The sequence below is a fragment of the Curcuma longa genome, chromosome 10 (assembly GCF_044706935.1).
Source record: "Curcuma longa cultivar G26 ecotype Majalengka, Jawa Barat chromosome 10, ITB_CL_G26_1.1, whole genome shotgun sequence".
Taxonomy (NCBI): Eukaryota; Viridiplantae; Streptophyta; class Magnoliopsida; order Zingiberales; family Zingiberaceae; genus Curcuma; species Curcuma longa.
Window position 1 is genome coordinate 9,199,198 of NC_133870.1, and position 27,252 is coordinate 9,226,449.

The following is a 27,252-nucleotide window of genomic DNA, read 5'->3' on the forward strand; positions in this document are numbered from 1 at the left end:
GTGAGATAGAGAAAGAAATGGACAGGAAGTAGATCAGAGAGAGAGAGACGCAACGATGAGGAAGAAGGAGAGAGATAAAGTGACGAGTCTGCTAGAAATAAGTACGAGAGTATACAAAATGGGCCGAGGGCGAGGGTATACCGTTACGCACGATATGGGCCGTATCTTGTCCGAACCAGAGACCGACTCGTACCGGAAGCGGCCTGAAACCGACCCAGTATAGGAAATGGGCCTAGGGCCATTGAGGCCCACTCGCACGTATGGGCCGTATTTTATACGAACCCGACCCAGTAGTGTAGTCAAAACCTAGCAAACCTCCGCTCAACTCCCCGGGCAGGAGATCACCGACGGCGATCGCCTCCTCTTCGCGATCTTCGCCTAGGGCCTATTCATCCGGATTACAAGGTTCTCGTCTTCTCTCCCTTCCTTGTTGCTGAATCTTTCTCCTTTCCTTTGTGCTGCTTATTCCGATCCCTTGTCTCCCCTACAGAGCTAGATGGAAGCCAGTTTCTCTTTTGATTCCCTGACATGGGAAAGTTGAATTACTTGTGATGCTTCCTATTCCTCTTGGGATGTGACATAGTAATCTTTCTACTATAAATGACCGAATTATTTCTGTTTGTATGAGGTGGCTATTCAATAGGATAGATGAAAAGGTTGAGACAGATGCGAGAGTTAAGATGAGATAGAGGAGAGGATGAATTGGTAGGAGAGAAGATGAGGCTACAAGTGTTAGATTTGATGGTTGTGTTGATTTAAACAGAAATGGAAACCACGATAAACCTAGCTTCAAATTGTTGGTTGAATCGCAATTGGCCTGATTTTTTAACAGCACTATATCGGGTAACTGTTACACTCTTCGCTGGAACCAAGGTTGTCAAAATCGCGAGTCAACTCGGCGAGTTTACGAGTTTACGAACTATTATTTCAATTCCGTGTTGAATCAGCTTAAAATCGGGCCCCCCTTGTAAACTCGTAAACTCGCGAGTCAATTCGGTAAACTCAGTAAACTCGGTAAACTCGCGAGTCAACTCGGTCAAACTCGGTAAACAAAGGAAATCTTTGTTTTGATGTTTCCTTTTATCAAATTTGGACAATGGAAGCTTATTTGGTGTATCTATTGGACTATTTTGTATGAAATTTTAAATTTGTCATTTTGTAACTTGATGTTGAAATATAAATTTTGAAAATTTCGTATCTTTTCATGTTAAATTTTCATGTTTAATCTTTTTTTATATGTGAAAACATGTTGTTGATAACTATGTTTATGCTTTTTTATTAGATATGTAAAATAGTGATTGTTCTTATCAAGTTATGATCAAATATATATTATTTGACATTTTATAACTCTTTTTTGGATTATCTGTAAACTCGTACGAGTTTACGATACGAATTTACGATACGAGTTTGTGCACCCCTAACCGAGTCGACACTAGAATCGCGAGTTTGACAACCTTGGCTGGAACTTCTTTGGCCATACATTTGGTTGGCTGGCGCTGAGAAGCTTCTGCAGAGGTTTATTTTCTGCCTAAGCAAGTATAAGATTTTCTTTAATTTGTGCAGAAGGAGCAATAGCAGCTAGTTCCAATTTACCTAGCTTAATCTATGATGATGATTGTCGATACTGTATCTGTCTATGCAAATTGTTCTGTAACTGACTTCGTCACTATATATTAATACTAGTAGGTAAGTCCTGCCTACTTCTCTTTTTCCAAAAAGAAAAAGAAAATAAAATGGCAACCAAATACCTTTGTCGAACTATTATTAATACGGAGTGGAATACTTAGTTTACTTATGTTCCATTACATTATTGAATAGCACATTCATATCAAATTCTAGAATACTAGGAAACAAATGTGTCAAAGTGTGTACACTATCAAGATAATTAAATAAAGGGGATACAAATTGACATGACTAAAATGTTTGCATTACTTTTCTTTCATTATAGATCAGAATTCCAAGTGATTGTTTTGAGCTGAATATGAAGCACATTCTAAAGATCTTGGCTTTACTTGTTGTTGCTGCCGCCGCTTGGATCACCTTACTTGAAACATCAGTAGTTCCTCATCACTACACTTGGCTGGTCAGTTTTTTGTTATATGTTCCTCCTCATCACTACACTTGGCTGGTCAGTTTTTTGTTATATGTTACTCAGTATTAACAAAAAAAATTTCTCCTTTCCAGCTTCCAGTTTATCTAGTTGTCTCATTAGGCTGTTATGGCCTTCTTATGGTAGGAGTTGGTTTGATGCTGTTTCCAACATGTCCCCAGGAAGCTGTACTTTTGCAGAAGGTTGGTTAAGACCATATCTTTTGTTTCTTATTAATTTCCACCCAATCTTCATGTTTTTTTTTTATTAATTTCCACCCAATCTTCTGTTCCCAACATGTACTTTGCAGGAAGCTGTACTTTTGCTGAAGGTTTCTTTTGTGATATTTTACCAACTTAAACCACGAATTTACCTTAACTGTATTTTTAGATGCTAATCCTCCACAAACTATTCTAGAAGAACTGAATGGTCATTGTTAAAATGTTTGAGAACGAAATTGCTATGCTCTGATCTGCAAGAGGCCTCTTGGTCTTTGGCGTTGTCTAAAATTTAGGTGAATGCAATTATAGGTTTGATTCTTGCTCAGTTCCTTTTTTCTGATCTTTTACCATTAGATGCTAAACCTGCACAGTTGATCTAGAAAACTCAGAGGCAAATGTTTAAATGTTTGAGGATGAAATTGTAGCACTGTGATCTGCACAAGGCTTCTTGGTCTGTGGCATTGATTTCTCTTCATCCACTAGTTCGACTAATTCATTGAAGAATCAATGTCTTTATAGCATCATATTTAGTGCTTGTAATTCAGTAGAAAATAAGTTGCATTGTTTCTTTGCAAACACAATTCTCTGTTTACTTGTAGGTGCATGTAGTTTATGGTTAATATTGGGACTTTTGTTCGCATCACTTGTAGCATTGTATTTGGATGCCAGAAACTGAATGTTTATTCTTTCAATCCAGGATATTGTAGAAGCCAAGGAGTTCTTGGGACGAAGAGGGGTGGATGTGGGTTCTGATTGAAGTGGCTTTCATCATTCATCAGTTCATGTTGCTTCCTCATTCATCTCGGTACGGTCTCCAGCTCCATAGATTTTCCCGTTCTTTGTCATTCTATGTAGCTATTCATGCAGGATGAAATCTACATTTTTCAAGATAATGTTTAACTCATTTTGTGTCCATACTCGTTTTCTCTATCATGTGAAGAAAAATAAAATCCTTTTTTTCCTATGAATTTTATTATTTGAATGAGATATTGAATTCTGATGGCAGAAAATTGCAGCTCAAGTAAATGAACTTTTGGAAGTGAATTAAGTTATTATCTTAACCAAATAATATATTTTGGTTTCTCAAATCAAAGGATTGCTCACTGAATTCAAAGCTCTCAAGAATGGGAAATTAGATATTGAAACTGTCTCTGTCTTCTTTGTCTTACATATATTTGAAACTGCATGTGATGTTTCCAAAGGAAGTCTGACTAATGCGATGAGGACAAATTCCAGCATCCATTAATTTTCCTCCACTTGATAATTTTTTTGAATCATAATTCAACTACAATCTGGAAAGGTTGTTATGAGTCATGACACTTGGAAAGTCAGATGAATAGTTGTTCATACCTGTTTTAAGAGTTCATCTTATTAAATTATTTAGTAGGGATTTATTAGAACAATTTACAATCAGTCTCATATTGAGAAAATTCCCAACGTACACCAATCCATACCTTTTCTTTTCTTTCTTCAAGATCATCTCTCATAATTCATCCAAATTTCCTTGAATCACGAAAAGACTAGCTTTTGTCTAGTGTAGAATATCTAATAATCATCCCATCAAGTAGTTTTTCCTAAAACTTCGAGGAACATATATGAACAATGGCTTACTTATCGTTAAGTAGTTGTTGATTTATTAAGAACTCTCGATAGATTGATGAGTTTTAGTAGTTAGTTTTGACCTTGTTTAAAATTTGAAACATATATGAACAGGAATACAATCCCAAGAACTCTTAGAAAATATACAAATGAACAGGATTTTAGAATGAATCGAGAGGGGTAAATGGAGAAGTTCAATTGTTCATTCAAAGGAGCTAGATGGTTAATGAGCTCAGTCGAGGAGAGGAGGATAACATGGACTTGAACAAGAAAGTCCAAGAATGATTTAGCTGGCTTGTTGTGGAGGGTGAGAGGTGAAGAACTTATTGTAACATTGATGGGAATTAAGAAAGTTAAAGAGTGGCTCAAATGATTTAGTCGATCTAATGTTTTACAAATGCTTCTACAATGACAACTAGATATGTCATTGATGGTCTTTTTAGTAGATCAGAAAAATTGGATTGTCTGGATGGACTACTGTGAGCGCTTTTCAATTTATTTGGTGGTTGATGAAAAATTTCTGTGAAACTGAATCGATCATTTTAGAATTAGTCAGCGTAATTGGATGGCCATTTGACCAATTCCAATATGGAATAGCAGGAGGAAATTCCATGCTTTCTTCTTCATTTATGGTTTGATTTTTCCAAAAGGATGGCCACCAACATGGCATATTGCTAGTAGTTGTTGACTAATGGAGGATTCTCGATGGTCTGATCAATTTGAACATTTGATTAATTTCAGAAGAAAAGTAAAACACTTCACGGAGGGGAAAACGTATATGAACAGAAGACTTTGTTTGTTTTTCTCTCAAATTGAGGGAATTTAATTTGTTTTCTTTTTCTTTTTTTTTATTTTTGTGTGTGGTAGTCAACTGGTTGCAATTATTATATTTCACATCCCGATCGTTTGTCGTACTTTGACTTGTAGATTGCATGTACGCTGCTGCTGCTTCGTTCTCATCCGTTCTCTCGTAATCGCAGGAGTTTTGACTGTGGTTTTGGTTTTGGCTTCTAATGCTTAAAAACATTTTCTCGTGTTTTTTTGTCTGTATGTGAAAGTAATATGCTTTTAACTTTATCACTTTTATCATAATAAGTAAAAAAAATCATATTTTTTAATAAAAAGGGAAAAAAAATATAATATAAGTATTCAACTTTCGATTAATGTCGGAGGTATTTAGATTTTATGATTAAATTAATTTGGGAGGCGATTGGTATAGTTCTATGAAAGTTTTTCATAGATGATCTGGATAAATTCGAAAACATAAATGAGTCATAGCCGTGAGGTGATTTAACTTCACTAAGCAAATCGATCGTCGTAGTCGTGAAGATCATTGTTTGAGAATTAATCTCTCGCTATTTAAGTCGTCCGTATTTTACTTTACCATTACCATTGACTATATATATATAATGCCTGAATCGTCTGTGATAGAAGATTCAAAATGCTCGGATGTATTTCGGGTATCTGGAACAACAACAGTGTCAATTTTTATTTTATTTTTTATTTTATGATTAAATTATTTAAAAAATTTTAAAAAAATTTAGGATTGAGTTTTAGTATTAAGTAAAAAAAATTAATTACTTACGAGGTACGTCGGATTGTTATCTCATGCTTCTTATCCAGCACCTTCATGTGCTATTAAATTTTTTGTTTAGAATTTTTTTTATTTAATATTATAATCTAACTTCTAAATCTTAAAAAAAATTAACTTAACTAGTCAAAAAATAAATAAATAATAAAAATTACATTTAAAAAGATATTATTCATGTTTCGAGCACTCCAAATACTTTCGAGTGCTCGAAATCTTCGATCTCATCCAAAATCTTCTGTCGTATGTGTTAGATGAGATACATTCTATAAGGCGCGCAGGATATATATATATATTGTATTAAATACGTTTAAGTATATTATTATAAATTAATTTTTTTTAATAAATAAAAAACTACTATTTAAAATTATTTGAGTAATGAAAGATTAACTCGGAATAATCAAATAAAAGAATAATCGAATAAAAGTGAGATGGATAAATAAATATTATTAAAGGGTGAAAAATAGATTGAGAAAGTATTTGAATTTGTATGTATTAATTAAAGGGTGGTAAATAGATCGAGAAATCATAATTATTGTGCGAGATGTTGTTAAGAATTGAAAAAATTAATCGATTAATTATTAAAAATTAAAATAATCAATTAATGTGCCAAGGAAAAATTAATAATCGATTAATTTTATTTATTTAATAATTAACCAATTAACTAACGATGCATGTGAGCAGCCAAAGAAATATAATAATTAAAAAAGAAGTCACTCTTTTAATTTGAATCACTTAATTCTCCCTTAATCTTTTCTTAATGCAAAGGGATTAATTTATGGGAAGGGGTGTGTCAAAGTTTAAAAGGATAATTTGATGATTAACGATATTAAGTCGATGACCAATAAAATTAAGTCGATGATGATGATATCAAAAGAATACATCTATCTATTATTTAAAAGGGTATTTTATCAATAATGATTTAGTATTATTGTGGAATCCGTCATCCTATCGGATTCATACGATCTGTTCCATGACTATTTGTAAGGAAATAAATTGAGAAATTACAATTGATCACGACGCGGCTTCATCGAAATTTGAACTCTTGCTCTCTTCTACAAATCTATTCCGTTGTAACTAACTCAACTATATCCCAAGAGCAGTGATTCATTCAGCATCTTCAATCAATAGTTCAATCGCTATAATTATATTCATAAATTTATTTTTTTTTCTCTCAAACTTAATACTGTTTTTTTAATAAAAAAAAACACTTTAAGATCTTTGTAACTCTTCTCTGCTTTGACTTTTTCCCATTCAAATTCTAAAAAACCTGCGCGCCTATCTAGAACCTTTCCAAGTCAAACATTTTAATAGTCAACGCGCCGACACAGCTCACAATCCACCTCCTCTCTGCTCTATAAATTCCACTCATTTCCATCGTCTCTTCTTCCACCTCTCACCGGAACAGAATCCATGTCTCCCCCCAGATCTAACTCCATGGCACTTCTGCTGGCCCTCCTCCTCGCCGGAATCGCAGCCACGGCCGCCCAGAACTGCGGCTGCTCCGCCGACCTCTGCTGCAGCCAGTATGGCTACTGCGGCACCGGCGACCCCTACTGCGGCGTTGGGTGCCGGGAGGGCCCCTGTTACACCTCGCCAACCAACGATGTCTCGGTGGCCGACGTGGTGACGCAGAGCTTCTTCGATGGCATCATCGGCCAGTCCGACAGCGGGTGCGTCGGCAGGGGATTTTACACGCGTGATGCTTTCCTGACCGCAGCTGGCTACTACCCCAACTTTGGCCGCACCGGCTCCGCCGACGACTCGCGTCGCGAGATCGCCGCCTTCTTCGCCCAAGTCACGCACGAGACCGGACGTGAGTAGCTTTCTTCTTGTTGGGTCAAGGATGTCCGCATCTCCACAATAACATGATATTGTCCATTTTTGACCTAAATCCTCATGATTTTATTCTTGGGCTTAATCCAAAATGTCTCATACCAATGGAGATATCTTTCATCCTTTGAAATCCATGATCTTTTTCATGTGTTTTAGATGTGAAACTATATTTGCACCCTTGAATTACAGAATCGTCTTGATCGACTTCTTTGTTCCTAAATTCTTTGCAGATTTCTGCTACATCGAGGAGATCAACGGCGCAGCGAATGACTACTGTGACGAGACGAACACCGAGTGGCCGTGCGTCGCCGGGAGGAACTACTACGGCCGAGGCCCCATCCAACTGTCCTGGAACTTCAACTACGGCCCCGCCGGGCGCGACATCGGCTTCGACGGGCTGGGTGCGCCGGAGACGGTGGCCAACGACGTCGTCATATCCTTCAGGACCGCCCTGTGGTACTGGATGAACAACTGCCACTCCCTCATCATCAACGGCCAAGGATTCGGCGCCACCATCCGCGCCATCAATGGCGCGCTCGAGTGCGACGGCAACAACCCAGCCACGGTCAACGCTCGGGTGGGCTACTACACGGACTACTGCAGTCAGTTGGGCGTTACCCCGGCAGTAATCTCACTTGTTGAGTGCGTTCTGTTCTTCATAATAAAATAGGAATCATAATAATGTATTCTTCTGTTTCAAAATGAATAAAATGTTCTTCCACAGTGGAGAAAAAAATAAACATAAGTATCGAGTATCATATTCAATTCAATAAAACTCATTTTGTATTCATCAATATATGAAAAAAAAATAAATTTAACAAATTGATTAGACGACCACTTATTTTTTGGATGTCCCAAGGTTTGTGAGGTATGAGGTAAGGTCAAGTATTGACTCAGTATTAGGTAAAATTTTACTTCTTTTAAGAAGATGCAGCAGGTTCTTAGGCGGCATTACAAAAATGGACGACGAAAAACCAAAGCATGTTATCTCGGCATCTCTAGATTGATATACTATATATGGGAGACATGAAATCGAAGGCGTTATCAAGGTATTATCTCGGATTTTGATTGAATTTTTCGTAAGGTGCAGATCCATGTGTATTAGTTTGTAGATCTCAAGCCACGATAGCATCCAAGTTGCCGGTGGTGTTGTTCTTGAGATGAGATTGATTTTGTAGTCTGTGGTGCTTTGTATGGTCTGTAGATGAGTATGAAAGTGTTGTAATGTGTGGACATGGTAGGCTATAGTGTCTTGGTGTTGGTGGTGTCATGGATTTGATGTAATTTCTTGTGTAATGGATCATATATGTATGCTCAACAGCTAGTGTTGTCTGGACTATGATGTTTAGGGTTTATTGTACATTTGAATGATCTAACCTCTCTTATTTTATCTATATATGAACTATTTTAAAAAAAAAAACAAAAATAAGCTCTTTTATAAAAATAAGCTCTTTCTATACAAACCTCTCTTATTTTAAGAAAAAAGATAACCTTGAAGACAAAGTTATTTTGAAGTACGATAGAATGATAGGATCCCTAGATAGATTTATTCAAATTGTCCTTTCAAAATATTATCTATGTTATTAAATATTATTAATTTAAATAAGATCATTAAATTTATTAATAATTATCTTTTAATAAGTCATTAGATTTATTATATTGACATATTTGTATTAGTCGATTGGTGACTTCAAATTTGATTAATCAATTGATATTTTAAATCTGAGACCAAACTAATCAAATTAATTATATTTTTAAAAAAATAAAATTAAAATTTCAAATTAACCAACATTTTGATTGATTAATTCAATTTGACCAATATTTTACTCAACCCTACTAATAACATTAATAAATTTTGTTCATTTACATTCACAAATAATTTATAAATAAATATATTATAACTTTATTTTCAAACTAATTATAAATTTATTTATGTAAATATATGAAAAGTATAGTAATTTACAAACTTTTATAATTTAAATCTATTCATAATATATTAAAGATAAAAATAAATACTATAAATTTCAAGAACATTGCTAGTTGAACTCGTTTCCACGAGGCCCTTCAGGCCAACTTTGCTCTTACAAAGGATCCTCAATAGATTCATGGTCAACAGAGCACTGCAAAATAACACTTGCAAAATGCCTAATGTAAATTCTAAATATAAACTATCATAGTAGCAACAATTATACTACACCAAAGTAATAGAATCGCTCGACTGATCAAAATTTTTTAGTAACACAGTTGAGCTAACACTTTGAAAAAGAAACCGAAGAGAACTTGATGAATTAGAGCCTCCTTCCTCTTCTTCCACCCTTTCTACGAGTGCTGTCTGTGGGTATGGGAGTTACATCCTCTGTGGTACCAAGAAAAAAGAATTAAAAGAGACTATATGTCATGCCACAAAAACAAAATCCCAAGAATGATGTAAAGTGAATAAATAGATTTTACTAAATTGAATTTGAAGATGCCAACATGAAGTGAATCAGGTGATGAATGTAGCTAAGGAGTTATGCACAAGGCAAGGGAAAAAAGTTTAAATATTAATAGGAAAAGAACTTGCCGATACGCCCAATTTTCATGCCAGCTCGAGCAAGTGCCCTTAAAGCTGATTGAGCACCAGGACCAGGTGTTTTTGTTTTGTTCCCACCCGTGGCTCTTAGCTTAATATGCAAAGCAGTAATACCAAGTTCCTACGAAGAAATGCAGCGGAAAACAGTTACAAGAATTAGTTTAAACAATGCATGGATATCAAAGAAAAAATAGCGAGTCGAAGGGCAGACTTTGCATCGCTGTGCGACATCTTGTGCTGCAAGCATAGCTGCGTATGGAGATGATTCATCCCTGTCGGCCTTCACTTTCATTCCACCTATAACAGCGAAACAAATTTAAGTCCGAACTCGTTGTAAGTCTGTGTGAATGAAAACAAAAGTAAGAAAAGAGACCAAATAAAGGACACATTTACATCTCATGTGGATCAAATGAAGTTTCCAAGAGTGCATGAGATGATAATTTCTTCATTCAAGCACACACCGCAATTATTCAATATTCATAAAAATGTTGCATTAGTAATCCTTAAAACTAATTGCTTCTACTCTATTCTAGAAAAGAAAAAGGAGAGGAAATCTCAGGACTTCCCCAAATTTAGATAATTTGAAGAATCATGATCCAATTACCTTCATGAAAAAAGTATACTAAAAATTTACCAAAGAGAGTAGGCTAAGCTTTTAAGTACTCAATCTCCATAGAAAACCCAAAACAGATGTACATAAATATTCTTGGGCAGTAGATTTCATGAAATGAATCACTTAAGAAAATGAACATCAAATTCCAAGCACCATCAGATTGATAATTTTGAAGATAAATCAACAAAACTTTTTCAAATAAATTTAGGTTTTAGTTAAAATAGCATAAAAATAAAGAATGAATATGAATGTACCCCTTGTCCATAAACTAGGCACACTTCATAAGAGAGTTGGCAAGAGGCATCCACTGAGCAAAAAACAGATGAACAACATATAAGATGCAGCACATCTATAATGCACATATTTATGGATAATCAAATGCCACATCAGAAGGGCCTAAGATTCAATGAAACAAGGAAAGATCTCAAAGAAAAACTCTTTGAAACCAAAAAATTCATATTGCATGGCTATGACTCGAAACGCTTCCACAGGTACAAGGAAGGCGATCTTAAGGGCCGTGCTTCAGAAACTGGAGAATAAGAGCATAATCATTGACCAAATTGTTGAGCTCAACCATGCACAAATAGTAACAGGCAACTAGTTCCAACCAAAATCAAGTCTAATAGCATTAAGAACAACTACTAAAAAGCCCATTTTATTATCATCAAACATGTTCATGCTGCTTAGACAGCTAACTAGTGTCAACTAAAGCTAAGAATTTGCAATCATATGCAATGTGAGAAAATGAAATATAGATAAAGTTAATACCTGTAATACGAACAAGTGTTTCCCTCCCAGACAAATCTGTAACATGCTGCAAGTCCAAAACAGGCGAGAAAAATCAAAGCTTTAATTCCCTTTCTAAACCAACAGATCAGAAAGTGGACTTATTTGACTCACAATGAAAGTATCATTAAAAGAAGCAAAGATGTGGGCAACACCGAACACTTGCTCCCCCTCCCGTACAGTTGGCCCAAGCGTCACATTCTCCTCCTTGGGCTCCCTAGTCTTCTTTCTTCCCGACTACAAAACCAACAGGCAATAAGCAAAAAGAGAAGAAAAAAAATTGACTACACGCTAAATCTGAAGTTACATAAGAGAAGAACATATCAAAAAAGTTCATGCAGGCGCAAATCTGTGACCTCGTGAATCCGCAGTTAACAGATTTCGACTAAAAGGGAAATCATTCAAGATCACAACACCATATTCTATGCAAATTGACGAATAACTCACCATGGTGGTGGTGAGACGAGAGAGCAAGAGCTACGAAGACGGCGCCGGCGATAAGCGTACCGAGCTTCGGCAGGGTGGAGGAATAAAACCTAATCGATTATCCCTATTTATAGTGCTTCTAATCCCTTCGTAGATTGTATTTATAGCAACCCCAATAGAGTGTTAGGCCATTCTTCATATAACTGGGCTTTTATTGGGCCGAGCCCAAGAAAAGGTATAAATGATTTAAAAAATTTGACAGCTGTGGGATTTGAACCCACGCCCTTTCGGACCAGAGCCTAAATCTGGCGCCTTAGACCACTCGGCCAAACTGTCATTTGTGTAAATTATTAGACAATTAATTTTAATATAATAAATAATTTTATTATATTATAATTAATTATTATAGGGTTTATTTACGAGATTTTGAAATATAAAATTAATCTATAATATATTCTTAAGTTAAGTTCAATATAGAATATCAAATAATTGGCAAAAAAAATCATCTTTTTATTTATTATGAAGTATCATTTTCATCTGCTTCATTGTTAAAAAGGCTCGCTTAGTAGTGTAAGTAAGTAGAAATAGGTAATGTGAAAAAAAGAAATTAATGAAAAAATATCCATTATACCTCACTTGCTTTTATTTTGTCAAAATTGTTCCTATAGAAAAAATAATTTCCTTGTATATTACTATGGCTTGATTTTCTCCTTAATAAATATCATTTTAGTTTATCCTTTAAAAGTTCTTTTTAATTTACCTTTTAAATTTTAAAATAAATTAGTTATTTTTTATTTCCTCTGTTGATTTTTAATATAATTAATTATCTATTTGTAATAATATATTGTGTATATTTATTTTCTATGGATTAAGTCATCTAAGATTAATTAGACTAGTTTAAAAAATTAAATTTTGTTATATAACTAATTGTTAAAGTTATTAAAATTAATTTTAATCTGTACAATCCATTAATATTTTCAGATCGTGTGTATTAATTTCAAATGCTATCTTCGTCTATTACTAATTTCATCGAATTAAATTAATTTGAATTACGATTTTAAATATTTAAATTATGCACTCTATTTTTAAAATAATCAAATCACTTATTAATTTATCGATGCCTAATTTTAAAAAGTAATATGTATAATCTAAATATTTAAATTGTAAAATTTAACATTTATGATCTTCTAAATCGAGTTTAATATTGTCTGCTCCCTTCTCCGCTCTCTCCTCGAATCCCCATCGGCTACCTCCGTCGGTGGATCTGGATCTCCGATCGAAGCCGCACGCAAGCACGCTAAGGTTAGATCTCTCCTCTAACTCCGTTCCTTGATTTTTCGCCCATTTTCGTTATCGAAACCGACGTTGAGATTTCCAGATCTGATTCTATAGGGCTTGAAAAGACAAATCCTAGATTTTCTCTTCTCGATCCGTTTTCCGTCTCATTTTCCTCAGATCTGTGAATGAAGCCGACCGGAGATGGGTTTTGCTTCCGGATTCGTAAGTTTAAGGAGGTTTAGATGGAAATTTTGTAGTACTTTCAGAAACGACTAGCAAGGGATTCGTAGATTAGTTCTCTTGTCTGTCTAACATTAATAGTGATCTTGAATTAACCATTGATTGGAAATTTCTTTCGAGACAGTTTGTATCTAATTGGGAACCAATTTGTAGAAGAGGTGAATGGATGGTCCCAGGTTCTTGCTACTTGTATCTCCTTGTGGGGTCTTCAAAGTGTGATAAAATTTTCAAGATAAATGATTTTTCCCTAAATTCTTATTACTTGTATCTCATAGACTTTATTCAGTTGAGTGGGCATTATAGATGCCCTCAATTTCCTTTGCATTGATATATGACTATTGTTTTCCATTTTTCTTGCTCAATCTACTCATGGTTGTGCCCTTGTTGCATATATTTTCCTTATTTTGTCTATTGTTTGTGCTAGACTCACAATAAAATCCATTTCTTTGACCTGATTATAATGCATTTGCACTTGAATCTTCTTCACCTTTTTCCAGGAAGAAATTATAGAAACAAGATTTCAGAACTTATGCTGGGTACTGCTCATAGCGTTTGCCTCATTTTCAAGTTATTCTGGTGAATTTGCAGACTGGAAGAACAAAGACACAAATTGGTGCTTCTTTAAACAGTGATCTTCTAGGTGAGTCAAGCCACACGGTAGGCAGATTGAAGGTGGTACTGATCAAACCATGGAGCGTTCTAAGTGGAAGAAGGTGGCATATGGAGGGATGCAACTGGGATATGATGACAACTACACTGATGAATCATTCCTTGAAGAAATGGTTATGAATGCTAATGTGGTAAAGAGGGACATGCCAAAAGTGATGCTTGATTCTGTTTCCATAACTCAATATATTTGCATCGTATCTCTTGTGGTCTCTGTATGGGCTCATACATTGAGTTTGCACATTGATGAAATATCTCTCCTTAAACTGGATGTAGGTCTTCTTGCACTAGGATTTTCAGTCCTCTTGCTCACTGCAAGACAACTTTCCATTCAACTTCTCTCACATTATCTTCTTAATATTTCATTCTTCATCAGTGGATTATATGTTTTAGCACCAATCTATTACACTCTTACTAGATCTATCAGTTCAGATTCAATAGTGGCATTGACTGTATCACTTCTCATAATTCATCTTTTCCTTCATGATTATTCTGGTTCCACGATTAGACCTCCTGGTGCTCTAAAGAATCCAAATTTGGCTAGTAATATCTCCTTGAATGCATCAATAGTGGCATCAGTTCTTGTGGCTTCTCGTCTTCCATCCAGACTTCATGTCTTTGCCATAATGCTTTTTTCTTTGCAAATCTTTCTTTTTGCACCACTTATCACATTTTGCATTAAGAAGTACTCCAATAAAGTACATCTGTTTTTTTCCTTTGCATCAATGAGCATGGCCTTGAGTGTGGTGTACCAGTTGCATAGCATGCTGTTTACACTATTGTTAGGCCTTCTATTTTTCATCTCTGTAGTTTGCCCTTACTGGCTTATAAGGATACAAGAATACAAATTTGAGATAAATGGTCCATGGGACGAGGCTAAGCTCTGCTTTGACATCACTGAGTAATCATTGACTTTTAGTGTTGCTCAAGGCTTGTATTTGGAGAATCATTTTTCTCTTGTTTGGATGGACAAGAATGAATGCTACTACTGCAAGCTTGGTGAGCACTGTTTCATAAAGGAAAGCAAGTCCAAACAAGAATGTCTTTATGGAACTAAAATGTCTTCATGCCATGCCTGTCAAATGTTTGACAGATTTTTAATACTTGTATTAAGTAGATCTATATTTTCTCTAAATGCATGCAGTGTTTTTTTCTTATTATATTCTCTTATTTTTGTTTAACTTTACATCACTTTTGTCCTAGTAAGCTTAGCCTTGTGCATCTTCCAGTTGATTACACCTAGTTGGCACAGATGGAGAATTGGTGATGGTTCCGGTTTATGGTAGTCATGGATCATTAAAAATTCAGATAGCAAGAGCTTAAAGACCATATAACTTCTGGCGTTTGGTTTAGGGAGAAGCAATGATGGTCATGGTATCTTGAAACTTGGTGACTGAAAGCCGAAGATGAGGCAAAGAAAGAACTTGAAATACCATAGGAATTGGTATGTGTGTGGATATTGATCACTGTGGTAATCAAGGCAAAGATGATTTCTTGAACCATCAATTTCACAGATCAGGTGAATCATATTATAGTGAAATTTCGCTCTGATATATATTGGTTGCGTTTCATATGATGTATAACATATATTTTAGGTGTCTGAAATGCTGATCATATAAACAATTTGTTTTTAAATTTGCTCAAGTGAAAAATCTGAAGAAAAAAAAGAGGAAAAATCTGCTTTAGTAAATGGTGCAAAGGCAACAACTTGGAAGAATTTCTAATGAGGCCTTCATCATTGATAAAACTCATAACTTTGAATATGAGCCTTTTTATTCTTTGATAATGGTTCATCTGTCAATACTGCAACTGTGTAAGAATCACTTGTTAATTTTGTATTAGCATTGTTTTTAAAGATTATGTCAATCTTCCAGTGATTATATCTGTCGTCAGTAATATCAAACATGTTTATCAATCTTTCTGCAAGCATACGCCTTATCATTTTGAGAAAGTCCAGTACCAATTTAATCCAAGGCTTAAAACTTTTAGCATCGAATGGAAATGTTTTCAATCATACAGACATTTCTTGTTGGCTGTTTACGTCTCTAAAACTTGATATTACAAAGCACAAATTTCAACAAACCCTGATGTATTACAGAAAGAATGGTACAGTGAATTCTAATGGTAGTAGTAGCATTCACAGTTTCACACATATATAGACTAAGCGTGTGTATTAAATTTCATTCTTTGTATGAACATCTTAACTATCCAATACTAATATTTCTTTAAATTTAGGCACAGCTCAATGTCAATCGATATCAACCAGTGCGTCGACTACTTCTGTTTGCCATGCGCTTCAAGCCAATGTGCCACTAATTGATCTACTACAGCTACGAGACAGCCCAGTACAGCGCCCGCTACGACCTGATGAGCATATAAAGGCGAAATATTAGGAAAAGAAGAAGCTAAGTGAACATATTGGTAGCAAGGTGGAGTTTATATACAAACAAGAAAGTTCGTAGAACATGAAATTGCTTACAGGTATATTTCATAACATAGATGTCTATATATAAACTAGGTGTTTGTATATCCAATCAAACCTGAAGAGGAGTATGGCCAAGAAGTTCACGCAGTGGTCTGTAGTCATAGAGTGGATGTCCTTCTGGTAGTTCATATAGAAGCTGATTTAACACCTGAAATGGGCAAGAAAGAACAATTCTATTAATCACATAAGATAAACCTAGCCAACCAAGATGCATGCCTTCGAGAAGTAGTAAATCATATTTACTTGGTCTTCAAAAAGAATTTTAGATCTCGAGAATTCAATAAGAATGACACTTTTGTATTAGCACAAAATCTTGCTGTAAAAAGTAACAGCAGAGAATCACAACATGGATAGTTCTTTTTTTCTATGTATTTCCAATCTTCTAAAAAGGCAAATTTGCATATGACAGAAACCTTCTTACTCTCCCAAGAAACATTAATGGTGTTTAAACAAGTTGTTCAGAGAGCATTCAGCTCGCACAAACAATATACAAGCTCCTATTTCAGTGAGGGTGTGGTAAGTTAGCACCTTCAACGAACACATAGGATTGTTTAGCTCGCATGAAACAATGTTTTCAATTTGGTGGATCCCCTCTAGAGCTAGTTGAATTCTTAATTTTGGAGATTTCTTGTAGGTTTTATGCCTAATCCTCAGTTATGTTATCGTCTATTTTTAAGTTCTTCATTCTCAGAATGAATTAAAACTGGGCTCTAACTTCACTGTTGAGTGTTGATAGCAACAAATTGTTACTACATACCTCTGCCTGCTTTCCAGCATGCAATCGAACACCAGAAGCATCACATATTACCTGAAAAATAAGAAACATGGTTAACCTACTAGAAGCCGAACACGGTTAAACAGTAATCCCAGAAGAAAGCTGGCTAGTTGATTCGGAAAAGATCCTCAGTTAGTATTTAAGGGAATTCAAGAAACTTACCACAGCTGCTAATATTGTGGCAGTAGCAAAAGCAGAACTGCCCCAGCCATCATGAATTCCAATGGCTACTGCTAGCGCAACCACGGTTGCTGAATGGGATGAAGGCATACCACCAGATCCAATAAGCCGCTTAGGATCCCAGCGCCTTTCGTTATACCTGTTGATCGACTAATAATTCAAACTATCGAAACAAATGCTTCATTATCTCAGTTTATGTGTTGTGTTACTATTGTTATTTTGCACACATTTGCTACACATTTGTTATTTGGCACATATTTATGAGAGATGCTTTGTTGTAGGTTTTAACATAATGTCATTGTTATTGTGCTTGTGTGAGAGATGAATCTTTGTTTGCCGATGATGTTATACAAGGTCGTATTGCGAGCATGGTGTAGCATCTATGTGATATAGTCTGATAGATGACAAAGATTTTCCAATGGAATTGTGCATGATCCAAAAGAACTCACTCGAGTTGTGACATATATTGCCTTGATACAGTGGAATTGTATTCCATAAGGATTTAAATCTCACCCAAGAGAAAATTTCCATGGAGTTATGATGCTATAATTCATTTACACTTATTGATTTATATGAGTAGTAGGTAGAAGTCCCCAAAGCATGATTGAATTGGTTAGTGCGGAATGGATTTGTTGAAGTAGACAAAGGTTGAATCTCAATGAAGTTGAGACAATATCCTCCTTCATAGTGGCTAATTGCAGATAATGTCTTACATGATCGTGAGATTAACTGTGTGGGATTGTTGGAGTGATGGATTTCATCTTTTGTTCAAAGTAGTAGATAGAAAATTTTCATGAAACGGGATAGAGCTGAATATAAACCATGGCGGATAAACTAAACCTCTCCTATCCTAACTTCGTAATTTCCATCCTATTTTTTCATCCTAATCTAAACAGGGAAAAACAAGGAGACTAATGCAACATTCAGGCATTTACTAAGAACAGATTCGAACAATCAAAACCTCGCTTAGATTCATCTATTTCAGATGAAGATCTAGCACAAATTTCATTTCTCTAGATTCTCAAGAACCACTGTGTTCTCGATTCAGCATTTCTACATAGACAGTAGACAAAGAAACGGCAATATTCATCCCAGCATCACAAGCTCACAGTCGGATCAAGATCTAAGGTTTCTCGAATGAAACACGCACGATTTCCAATCGAAGTAACGTGGAGCCCCAAAAGGAATATGCGGAGAAGGAATCTTACCAGGTAGTGAAGATCTTGGCGGATTGAGCGATGGCAAAGGAGAGGACGGCGGAGACCAGCGGATAGCCGTGGAAGAGGAAGAAGGGAGCGCTCGATCGCCACCCCGGCGAAGCAGATTCCTCCATCTTTCTCATTGCCACCCCGGAGATCGACGAGGCCACGCTTGCCTCAGTAACTGATCATGACAGTAAATCGAGGGAGGGGAAGAGAAGCCTGACGGAGAGAGGAAGAAGAAGAAGAAGAGGGAGCAAGCGAAGCGGATCGAATGTGGCGTGTTGGGGAATGGGGATTCCATCGGAAACTGGAATATGCCGCCGATTGAATTTGTTGCTTTCACGTCTGGTTCCATCTTGTTGGTCATTTATCCTCACGTACCCAAAGTTCAACCGCCGTAGCTGGGCATCATGATGGAGGTACACATCGGGTAGATTAGAAAAGTAACGGAAGATTTTTTTTATAAATTGGATCTGATTTTATAATTATTTGTTGCCGTTGCTTTTCGTGTAAAACCACTAATTTTGGATTTTGACCGCGCTCCCTTCCTTCCTTTTCTTTCAGTAATTCTACAAGCTGCGCTTGATTTATAGTAGACAGAAATACAAAGACAAAGATACAGAAATATAAAAATACAATAGAGACAGGGATACATTTATAATGGTCTCTGTATCGTATTTGGTAATACAGAGACAGGGACATTGTTGACCGATACATTCGGTCTAATATGTGAAATGGGTGTATAAGAATGGCCGGATTCCGACCGAATCGGGGTCGGCCTCAAGTCCGGCCGCGGTCGACCTCAAAATTTGCGCTGGCGCCGGGCGCGTCGACCGTGGTCGGACTCTGACGCCGATTCGGTCTATTTGATTTCAATCACTGAATCATCCTCTGGTCTCTCTTCGTCCGCTTCCAGGTTTAGCTCGTAAGATCGGATCCTCCGACCGAATTCCGGCCAACAGTGGCTGGGGCACGCAGGACTCTGTTTTTGGTCGGATTCCGACCGGATTTCCGCCACAATCGGAATGGATTGTTGGAATCCATTTTCAGTGTTATTCTAATCCGGACGTCGGCCGGAGCGCCGGTGACTATCCAGTTAGAACGATCAACTTAAATACATCTACATCAAATCATATCGTCCAACGCGCCCGGCCTGACGGGCGGCGGCGCGACATGTAGAAATGTGTCCTCCTAATTTGAATGTGGAAGCGGAGATGGGTAGTTTTTGTCTCTGTCTCCGTTTCAGTGTAGAAGCAATGCCAGGATTGATTTACAGAAATTTTGGACAGAAATGGAGACAAAGACGAGCAATAGACAGAAATTCTGTATTCTGTCTCTTAACAAAATCATTTATTTAATGGGACATTAAACAAAAATTTCTACGGTCTCTGTCTCTGTATTTGTGTCCGTGTCTCTTGTATTTGTGTACGTATCTCCAAATGATTAAAACCAAACGCTCCCTATTCTTTCCCAAAGGATGGTCCTCCAGCTATCGCTGAGTTTTCTCCCTGTTCACTTTCTGAAATAGTTATAATAGTTATGACGCTAAGTGTTCGATCTATGTACTCTTTTTCATGAATCTCTAGTTTAGCAAAAGAATAGCATCAATCACAAGCAGCTAGCATCTCTAGTTTTCAATCCCACAAACTCGGGATTTTTTACAAATTGTTTATCATCAGATCATATCATCATGTTCGCTTTCAGCAATTTGAGATTTTGAGATTGATCGCGCAGAATTGAACAGATTTTTAACCGGCAGAGGAGATTTTCCACTGCTGCTGCTGTGGACGCTGTGGCAGCTGCTGCTGCTGCTGCCTGCTCATGCCCATCTCGCCCCTCCATTAATGGCGAGAGACCGATCTTCTTGGGCGGAACCCATGTGCCCTCTTTATTTGCACACGTCGCGTTTGTCCTTTGCGGAAGCCCTTGTCAGTTTCCCTGAATGCCAGAGATTCCAAGGGAGGGAGGGCCGGTTTGCGATCAGGCCTTTTCCTGAGTGGTCAGTGCTGCTCTCGTCGCAGCGCAGGCGAAAGATTTCGCCTTTCCCTTTCGTTTCGTCGCCGTTTTCTTGCTGGGCTGAGCTCGAGTTCTTCTGCAAACGGAGTTCGCGGTGTCAAAATCTCTCCTTGCGGCATGCCGGTGTGGAATTCGAGGCGTTCTGCTGCATTCCGGTTTTCGGTCGCTTCGTTCCGGCGAAGCTAAAGCTGATTATCGCAATTGATCGTAGGGTCTTGCCGCCGTGCTATCTTGTTCCTATGCCACTCTAATTAGGTCAGACGAAGCAGAGATTTCAGATCCATGAAATCGCCATTACTTTCTTGAGAAAAAACATCTCGTTTTCTTCTCGAATTTGAAGGAACGTACAGGAAGGAGCTCAAGATGGCACCATTTTGCCTGTCCCTTACAACCTTCTTACTTTCCTTGCTCTTGATCCCGCTATCGGAGCAAATTCAAACACCACACACCCAGTTACTGCTGCAAATGAGGAAGCAACTGGAGTACCCAAAGCTGCTTGATGCTTGGAACAACACTGACGATCTCTGTTACTCGCCTTCTTCGCCAAACCTAAGCGTCGCTTGTAATGGAAGCTCAGTCACAGAGCTCAAGATCGTGGGCGAGAAGCTCGCGAAGCCCGGCGAGTATGATGGCCACTCAGTTCCAGGGAAGACACTGTCCGCAGCCTTCGTCGTCGATTCCTTTGTCACAACTCTGGCCAGGCTGACCACATTGAAAGTGCTCATCTTGGTTTCTTTGGGGATCTGGGGGCCTCTTCCAGACAAGATTCACAGGCTGTATTCGCTCCGAGTGCTCGATCTGAGCTCTAATTTCTTGTGTGGTTCCATTCCTCCCAAGATTTCTGCCATGACAAAGCTTCAGACAATCTCCCTTGATGGAAACTATTTCAATGGCACAGTTCCAGATTGGTTTGCAGCATTAACAAACCTCACAGTTGTGAGCTTGCAGAGAAATCGCCTCACCGGGCCGATCCCTGATTCGATAGGAAGAATTAGCACACTCACCGGACTTGTTTTGTCCGGCAATACTATTTCCGGTGAAATCCCTGATCTCAGTAGGCTAAACAAACTCGAGATGTTGGATTTGAGGGATAACAAGTTACATTCTGAGCTGCCAGACATGCCAACTGGTCTGGTTACAGTCTTGCTTAGCAAAAACTCACTGGCAGGTGAGATTCCACCACAATTTGGGCAATTGGATCGGCTTCAGCACCTCGACTTATCGTTTAACTTACTCGAGGGCACTCCACCTGCTGCTTTGTTCTCTTTGCCAAACATAAGCTATTTGAACCTTGCATCTAACTCTCTCAGTGGATCCCTGCCGGAGAGTTTAACTTGCAGTAGTCACCTTGGATTTGTCGACATGTCTACTAACAGGCTCAGCGGCGAATTACCTTCTTGTTTGATCTCAAATTCTAATAAGATGGTCTTGAACTTCAGTTGGAATTGTTTGCCTGTTGATACTCAGCATCAGCATGATTCTGAATTCTGCCATTTGAGTTCCATGAATGAGATGGGTCCCAGAAAGAAGAATAGGCCGCCGTTGTTTGCTATTGTCGTTGTCGGCGGAATTCTCTTTGTGATGGTATTGGCTTTGTTGGTTCTTTTCGTGTATCGCAGAAGAAACTGCCATCGAGCAGTAGTAGAACAAGGACTATCGCCAAAGCCAGCACCAGATAATTCAGCTGCAGGAATATCATCTGAGTTTCTTGCCAATGCAAGTAAGGAACATGAAACATAATCATAAAAGGCATTAGTGATGAGTGATTGTATAGATACGAAAATCTTGTGATACTGTACTAGTGTTTGATACTTATTTCCTCAGTTCATACTAGGTTATCATTACAGAATGTGGCTTGTATTCTTTTTCAGGGTATATTTCTCAAACAATGAAGCTTGGAACACAAGAATTGCCGACGCATCGGGCATTTTCCTTGGAGGAATTGAAAGAAGCCACAAACAATTTTGAGCAATCAGCATTCATTGGTGAGGGATCAATTGGCAAGGTGCTTATATAGCAAACTTTACAATCTTGCATTTATCTATGACTATACATTTCATATTCAATCGAAACTCAAGAGAAACTTAGTATATACATGGAAATATTAACTCGAAACTTGCGTATATTAGGACGAAATCGTGACTTATTGTTGCCTCATGTGTGAAATTTAGCACTGCGATAATTTTCTTACTCTAGGAAGAGCTCCACAAAGTAAGCCTTGGAAAATCAGAAATACCTTTATAGTTCTTACTCCTTTGTCAATTTGAATCTTAACTTAGCTTGGCTCCAAGCATTGTTCTTGTTCTTTGATTTAGTTTTTTCCCCCGTTCGATCTTCTTTTGCTTGCATTTGATTATCAAATTTGATGAGCAACTTATTGATACTGGAGTTGTTTAGGTACATGTTACAAACAAAATAAGAAATGTTTCTACCAAAGGTATTTTGATGATTGACTGACTAAGTTGCAATTCTAAAGATTGATTTAGAAACTCGAATCGTAGGGATGAAGTTAAGTAATAAACTTAGCATGGTTTCTACTATATGCTTCGATATACTTACTCGAATTGTAGGTATGAAGATGAACAGCATCTAATGGTACCATGCTGTGTCTTTGTTTCAGTTGTACAAAGGGAGATTGGAAAATGGAATCCTTGTGGCTATACGATGCTTGGCGTTGTTCAAGAAGTACTCGATTAGAAATCTGAAGCTGCGGTTGGATCTGCTATCGAAACTTCGCCATCCCCACTTGGTCTGCCTCTTGGGCCACTGCATTGATACCGAACAAGATGATTCTAGTGTCAACAGAGTCTTCCTCATCTATGAATATGTTGCTAATGGAGATCTCCGGGCACATTTGTCTGGTAAAAAGCTCCATGAACATCAATGGTTCTATTTCTATTCCCTGTGATTATCGAGGGACTTATTATTGATCATGGTCTTTCCGCAGAACACAGCCTCGAGAAGGTGCTTAAGTGGTCAGATAGACTAGCAGTTTTGATAGGCATCGCAAAGGCGGTCCACTTCTTACACACAGGAATAATTCCTGGCTTCTTCAACAATCGACTGAAAGCAAACAATATCTTACTTGATGAGCATTTGATAGCTAAAGTGAGCGACTATGGGTTGTCGATTATAACAGAAGAAATCTACAAGCATGAGGTTGGTTTCTAAGTTAACAAAATCGACAATTATGCATTGATGCTCATGAGAGTGTGCCTCCTACCTGCAGGCAAAGGCAGAATGCCAAAATCCTACTTACCGAAGATCGCCATATCTGTGAGTATCACTCTACAGCTACTTGCAGTTTCAGATATTGTACTTGAACTTGCTGAAACATGACAATTTTGAATATGCACAAACAAAATACATCATCTTAGATGAAGATAAAGTTCGATTCTCAAACGAGCAAGAAGAATTCAGTTAGTTTTTTCTCCTACTGATATCTAAATTTTACATTCTGCTTGGAAGGGAAATGGCACATTTGGAAGATGATGTTTATTCGTTCGGCTTCATTTTACTTGAAGCACTCATGGGTCGGGCATTTTCGAAGAAAGGTGCTGAACATTGCCTAAAGGAACTAGTAAGCTTAACTCTTAACTGCTCAATATCGAACTTGACAAGGGATTTTTTTCAAAGAACAAACTGTAAAAGTAGCTTATCATTGCGAAGAAACATAAAGCTAGATTCAGCAGTTATGCGAAATGAAACTAGAACCAAAGCATAAACTCTAACCTTTGCCATTCCGATCACAAGATATCGAGATTGTTTACTACTTTTTGCTGTTTGTATTCTTGAAATTCTTGAAAATTTTGCTGTAAGAGTAGCTGATCATTGCGAAGAAACATAAAGCTAGATTCAGCAGTTATGCGAAATGAAACTAGAACCAAAGCATAAACTCTAACCTTTGCCATTCTGATCACAAGATATCGAGATTGTTTACTACTTTTTGCTGTTTGTATTCTTGAAAATTAACCAGACAGAGCAAAGGGGCAGTCTTGATCCAGCTGTAGTCTCTTCCTCGCAAGAGTCTCTATCGATCATGATATCCATCACGACTAAGTGCCTGTCCCAGGAGTCTTCTCGCCCCTCGATCGAGGATGTGCTGTGGAACCTGCAGTACGCCGCACAGGTCCAGGCCGCGGCCGACGGAGACCAGTAGTCAGATGTTAGATCACAAGCATGAGAATGGAACCGAATGCGCAAGGCCGCAAAGATCAGATCTTACAATCTCCTTCAAAGCTTCATGAACCACAGAGATCAAATAAACATGACTCCAGAGCCTGGCCGCCTTGCCTTGTCATCAGAACTGGGACAGTAACAAAGAGATGCCAAAAGGGGTGTCATTCCTTGTTCATGCATTGTCTCACAAGATTATTCTTGTGATTTAGTTTATAGATCTGAATGAATGAATGTTCTCTGTAACAATTGTTGTTCATCTTCAACTTAGGAAATGAAAGTAGTTTTTAGCTGTTTAAATCATCTCTTACACATGGAAATGGAAGTAAGAATTGCCCCCGAGACATAGTTAAGTTGATTTGATAGAACAGAATTGCTGAAGTAGACAAGAATTGAATTGTGTCCAACATTTTCCGATTTACCTTTTTACAGATGATCGTGGAATCGACTATATAGGACGGTTAAATTGACGGATTCCACTTTTACTGAAGTGATTTATATCAATTTTTATTTTATTATTTTTTATAAAAAAAATCACCAACACTATAATTTTTTTAGCCAAAATCTTAATATTTCTAATGGAAAACACTAGTGAACAAATTTGATTTTTAATTTAATAAAAATTTATTTATGTTAATAAATTTGAACAAAAGTTTGAATGTAAATTGTTTGTATTCACGAATAAAATTTATGAATTATTCATCAATAAATTTATATCAACATGATAAATAAATAATTAATTAAATAAATAAATTTATATTATTAAATTTAATAACTAATCAAATAAGATTTAAAAATATAAAAACTTCAAATTAATTTAAATTGATAATTTGATAACATCTAAATTATTTGAATCAAGCTCAAACTTATAAAAACAATCAAATTAAACTTGAATTATCATTTTAATAACTTAATTCGTTTTATGTTCAATATAATTTGACTCAATCACCTTATCAAATAGGTACGATTGACAGCATAAAACTTAATTTGATCGACTCAAAACACCTTTATGAATGGAGTAACCATGGAAACGATTATGCATGCCATCTATACATGAAGAACAATACGAACAAATTCTGAATAGACATTAGACAGACAAAACACAGAGCAATAAAACGGGAAACACAAGGAACAAAAACTGCTAGATGGATCCACAAAACACAGAGCAATAAAACAGGGAAACACAAGGAACAAAAACTGCTAGATGGATGAAGGATCGCAGACGAGGCAGGCCAAGAGGAGAATGGCAGAGCAGGTGGCCTCTTCTTCCTCGTCGAAGCTACTCCTCTTGAACTTGCGCACCTTGTGCAGCCTCACTGTAGCTGGCTCCTTCCCCTTCACCGCTTCGTTGCTCCACTGGTTTCGTCGCTTGCTTCTTCTTCTCCTCGTGGATTCTTCCTGCCTTCTCAGCTTGGACACCATTTTTGGCCTTCTCGGGAAACAGAGCAAGCACAGGGGGAGCAGAGTCAGGTGTGTCATGGGGAAGGAAGAAGAAGAAGCTCACAGTTGAGGAGCTTTTGTAGAGGAGAATGTTGGAATACAATCAAATTTTTATATTGGAAATACATAGAAAAGATCTTGATATGAGATTATAAGATGAAAGAAATTTTCATTGGTACGCAATTTTTTAGGTAAAGCCTAAAAATAAATCATGAGGGCATGGATATAAAATGGACAATATCATACTATTGTGGAGATATATATAGATTCCATCGGATCTAACAATGATATCAGAGCGGATCTATATGATGAGGACTTCTAATAAGGGGTCCGTTGGGACTATTAAGGGGCAGATCCGTTGGGATCTGTACCAATAAGAGATCCATTGGGACCGTTAAAGGAGATTCTCAGTGGTCCTTTGTTTGAGCGATAAAAGTCTCACATTAGAAATACATAAAAAAGATTCTGAGATTATAAAATGGAAAATATCTCATTGGTACGAGAGTTTTTTGGATAAAGTCCAAAAATAAAATCATGAGAGCATGAATTCAAAGTGGACAATATTATACTATTGTAGAGATATATATATATAGATTCCATCTAAATCTAACAGAGGACACATGGAGTTAGAGATTTGATTAATATTCATTAGTTTAATCGGATTAAATTGAAAATTAACTATTTTAATCATATGCATTTGACTTTGAGATAGGATCATTTGCATTTAACTATTTTAGTCATATCCAATTAATAATGATAATTAGAGTCAACAATTAACTATGGCTGTATGTTGAGATAGGATTTTAATCAGCATTTTTAGTTATTATAACGCAGTAGAGTTGCATGAAGAATCCAATGAGTTTCGTTAAAAAAATCCTCTCTTAAGTCAGACAATACCTTTCTGTGTCGTGACCAACTGTAATTAGAAATTTATCTCCTCACAAATGGTTAAAGTTGACTGGCTCAGTTTATCCGTTAAAGTGCCATGATTCCACATTTTTATCGACAAATAATCTATGAATTGTATGCTAATTAACTAATGGACTAGTCCAAATCGCGATTTG

The 27,252-nt window shown here is 37.0% G+C and overlaps 5 protein-coding genes, 1 non-coding gene and 1 pseudogene across 8 annotated transcripts; 4 read left to right on the top strand and 3 right to left on the bottom strand.

Annotated features, from left to right (window-relative positions):
* The first annotated feature begins 318 nt into the window (after window positions 1-318).
* Window positions 319-3,274, top strand: LOC141836681 (dolichol-phosphate mannose synthase subunit 3-like). Its single transcript, XM_074724193.1, has 4 exons — window positions 319-405; window positions 1,949-2,083; window positions 2,185-2,292; window positions 3,008-3,274. The coding sequence occupies exons 2-4, from the start codon at window positions 1,982-1,984 to the stop codon at window positions 3,065-3,067; spliced, it is 270 nt and encodes an 89-aa protein (XP_074580294.1). The 5' UTR covers window positions 319-405; window positions 1,949-1,981; the 3' UTR covers window positions 3,068-3,274.
* A 3,628-nt stretch (window positions 3,275-6,902) lies between these two features.
* On the top strand, window positions 6,903-7,990 carry LOC141836166 (endochitinase EP3-like; annotated as a pseudogene).
* Window positions 7,991-9,414: 1,424 nt separating this feature from the next.
* On the bottom strand, window positions 9,415-11,844 carry LOC141836191 (small ribosomal subunit protein uS11y). The gene is made up of 6 exons (XM_074723623.1): window positions 11,752-11,844; window positions 11,419-11,541; window positions 11,287-11,332; window positions 10,117-10,202; window positions 9,897-10,026; window positions 9,415-9,689 (listed from the first exon to the last, which is right to left on the bottom strand). Exons 1-6 carry the CDS (start codon window positions 11,752-11,754, stop codon window positions 9,622-9,624), a joined length of 456 nt encoding a protein of 151 aa, XP_074579724.1. The 5' UTR covers window positions 11,755-11,844; the 3' UTR covers window positions 9,415-9,621.
* A 142-nt stretch (window positions 11,845-11,986) lies between these two features.
* Window positions 11,987-12,066, bottom strand: TRNAL-UAG (transfer RNA leucine (anticodon UAG)). Its single transcript has one exon. It is a non-coding gene; the product is annotated as a tRNA-Leu (tRNA).
* An 870-nt stretch (window positions 12,067-12,936) lies between these two features.
* Window positions 12,937-14,846, top strand: LOC141836185 (phosphatidylinositol N-acetylglucosaminyltransferase subunit C). Of its 2 annotated transcripts, none has more exons than XM_074723616.1 (2): window positions 12,937-13,032; window positions 13,746-14,846. In XM_074723616.1, the coding sequence occupies exon 2, from the start codon at window positions 13,938-13,940 to the stop codon at window positions 14,817-14,819; it is 882 nt and encodes a 293-aa protein (XP_074579717.1). In that variant the 5' UTR covers window positions 12,937-13,032; window positions 13,746-13,937; the 3' UTR covers window positions 14,820-14,846. The 2 variants fall into 2 exon arrangements, with proteins under 2 accessions (XP_074579717.1, XP_074579718.1); XM_074723617.1 differs by having other exon boundaries at window positions 12,943-13,032; window positions 13,837-14,846.
* A 1,158-nt stretch (window positions 14,847-16,004) lies between these two features.
* Window positions 16,005-18,841, bottom strand: LOC141836190 (uncharacterized). The gene is made up of 5 exons (XM_074723622.1): window positions 18,563-18,841; window positions 17,337-17,493; window positions 17,157-17,207; window positions 16,455-16,547; window positions 16,005-16,278 (listed from the first exon to the last, which is right to left on the bottom strand). The coding sequence occupies exons 1-5, from the start codon at window positions 18,694-18,696 to the stop codon at window positions 16,189-16,191; spliced, it is 525 nt and encodes a 174-aa protein (XP_074579723.1). The 5' UTR covers window positions 18,697-18,841; the 3' UTR covers window positions 16,005-16,188.
* Window positions 18,842-20,529: 1,688 nt separating this feature from the next.
* LOC141836031 (putative inactive leucine-rich repeat receptor-like protein kinase At3g03770) lies at window positions 20,530-25,033 on the top strand. 2 transcript variants are annotated; one of them, XM_074723440.1, is made up of 8 exons: window positions 20,530-20,827; window positions 20,923-22,292; window positions 22,444-22,577; window positions 23,193-23,433; window positions 23,520-23,731; window positions 23,802-23,848; window positions 24,041-24,152; window positions 24,549-25,033. In XM_074723440.1, exons 2-8 carry the CDS (start codon window positions 20,936-20,938, stop codon window positions 24,729-24,731), a joined length of 2,286 nt encoding a protein of 761 aa, XP_074579541.1. In that variant the 5' UTR covers window positions 20,530-20,827; window positions 20,923-20,935; the 3' UTR covers window positions 24,732-25,033. The 2 variants fall into 2 exon arrangements, with proteins under 2 accessions (XP_074579541.1, XP_074579540.1); XM_074723439.1 differs by having other exon boundaries at window positions 20,530-22,292.
* Window positions 25,034-27,252: the final 2,219 nt, after the last annotated feature.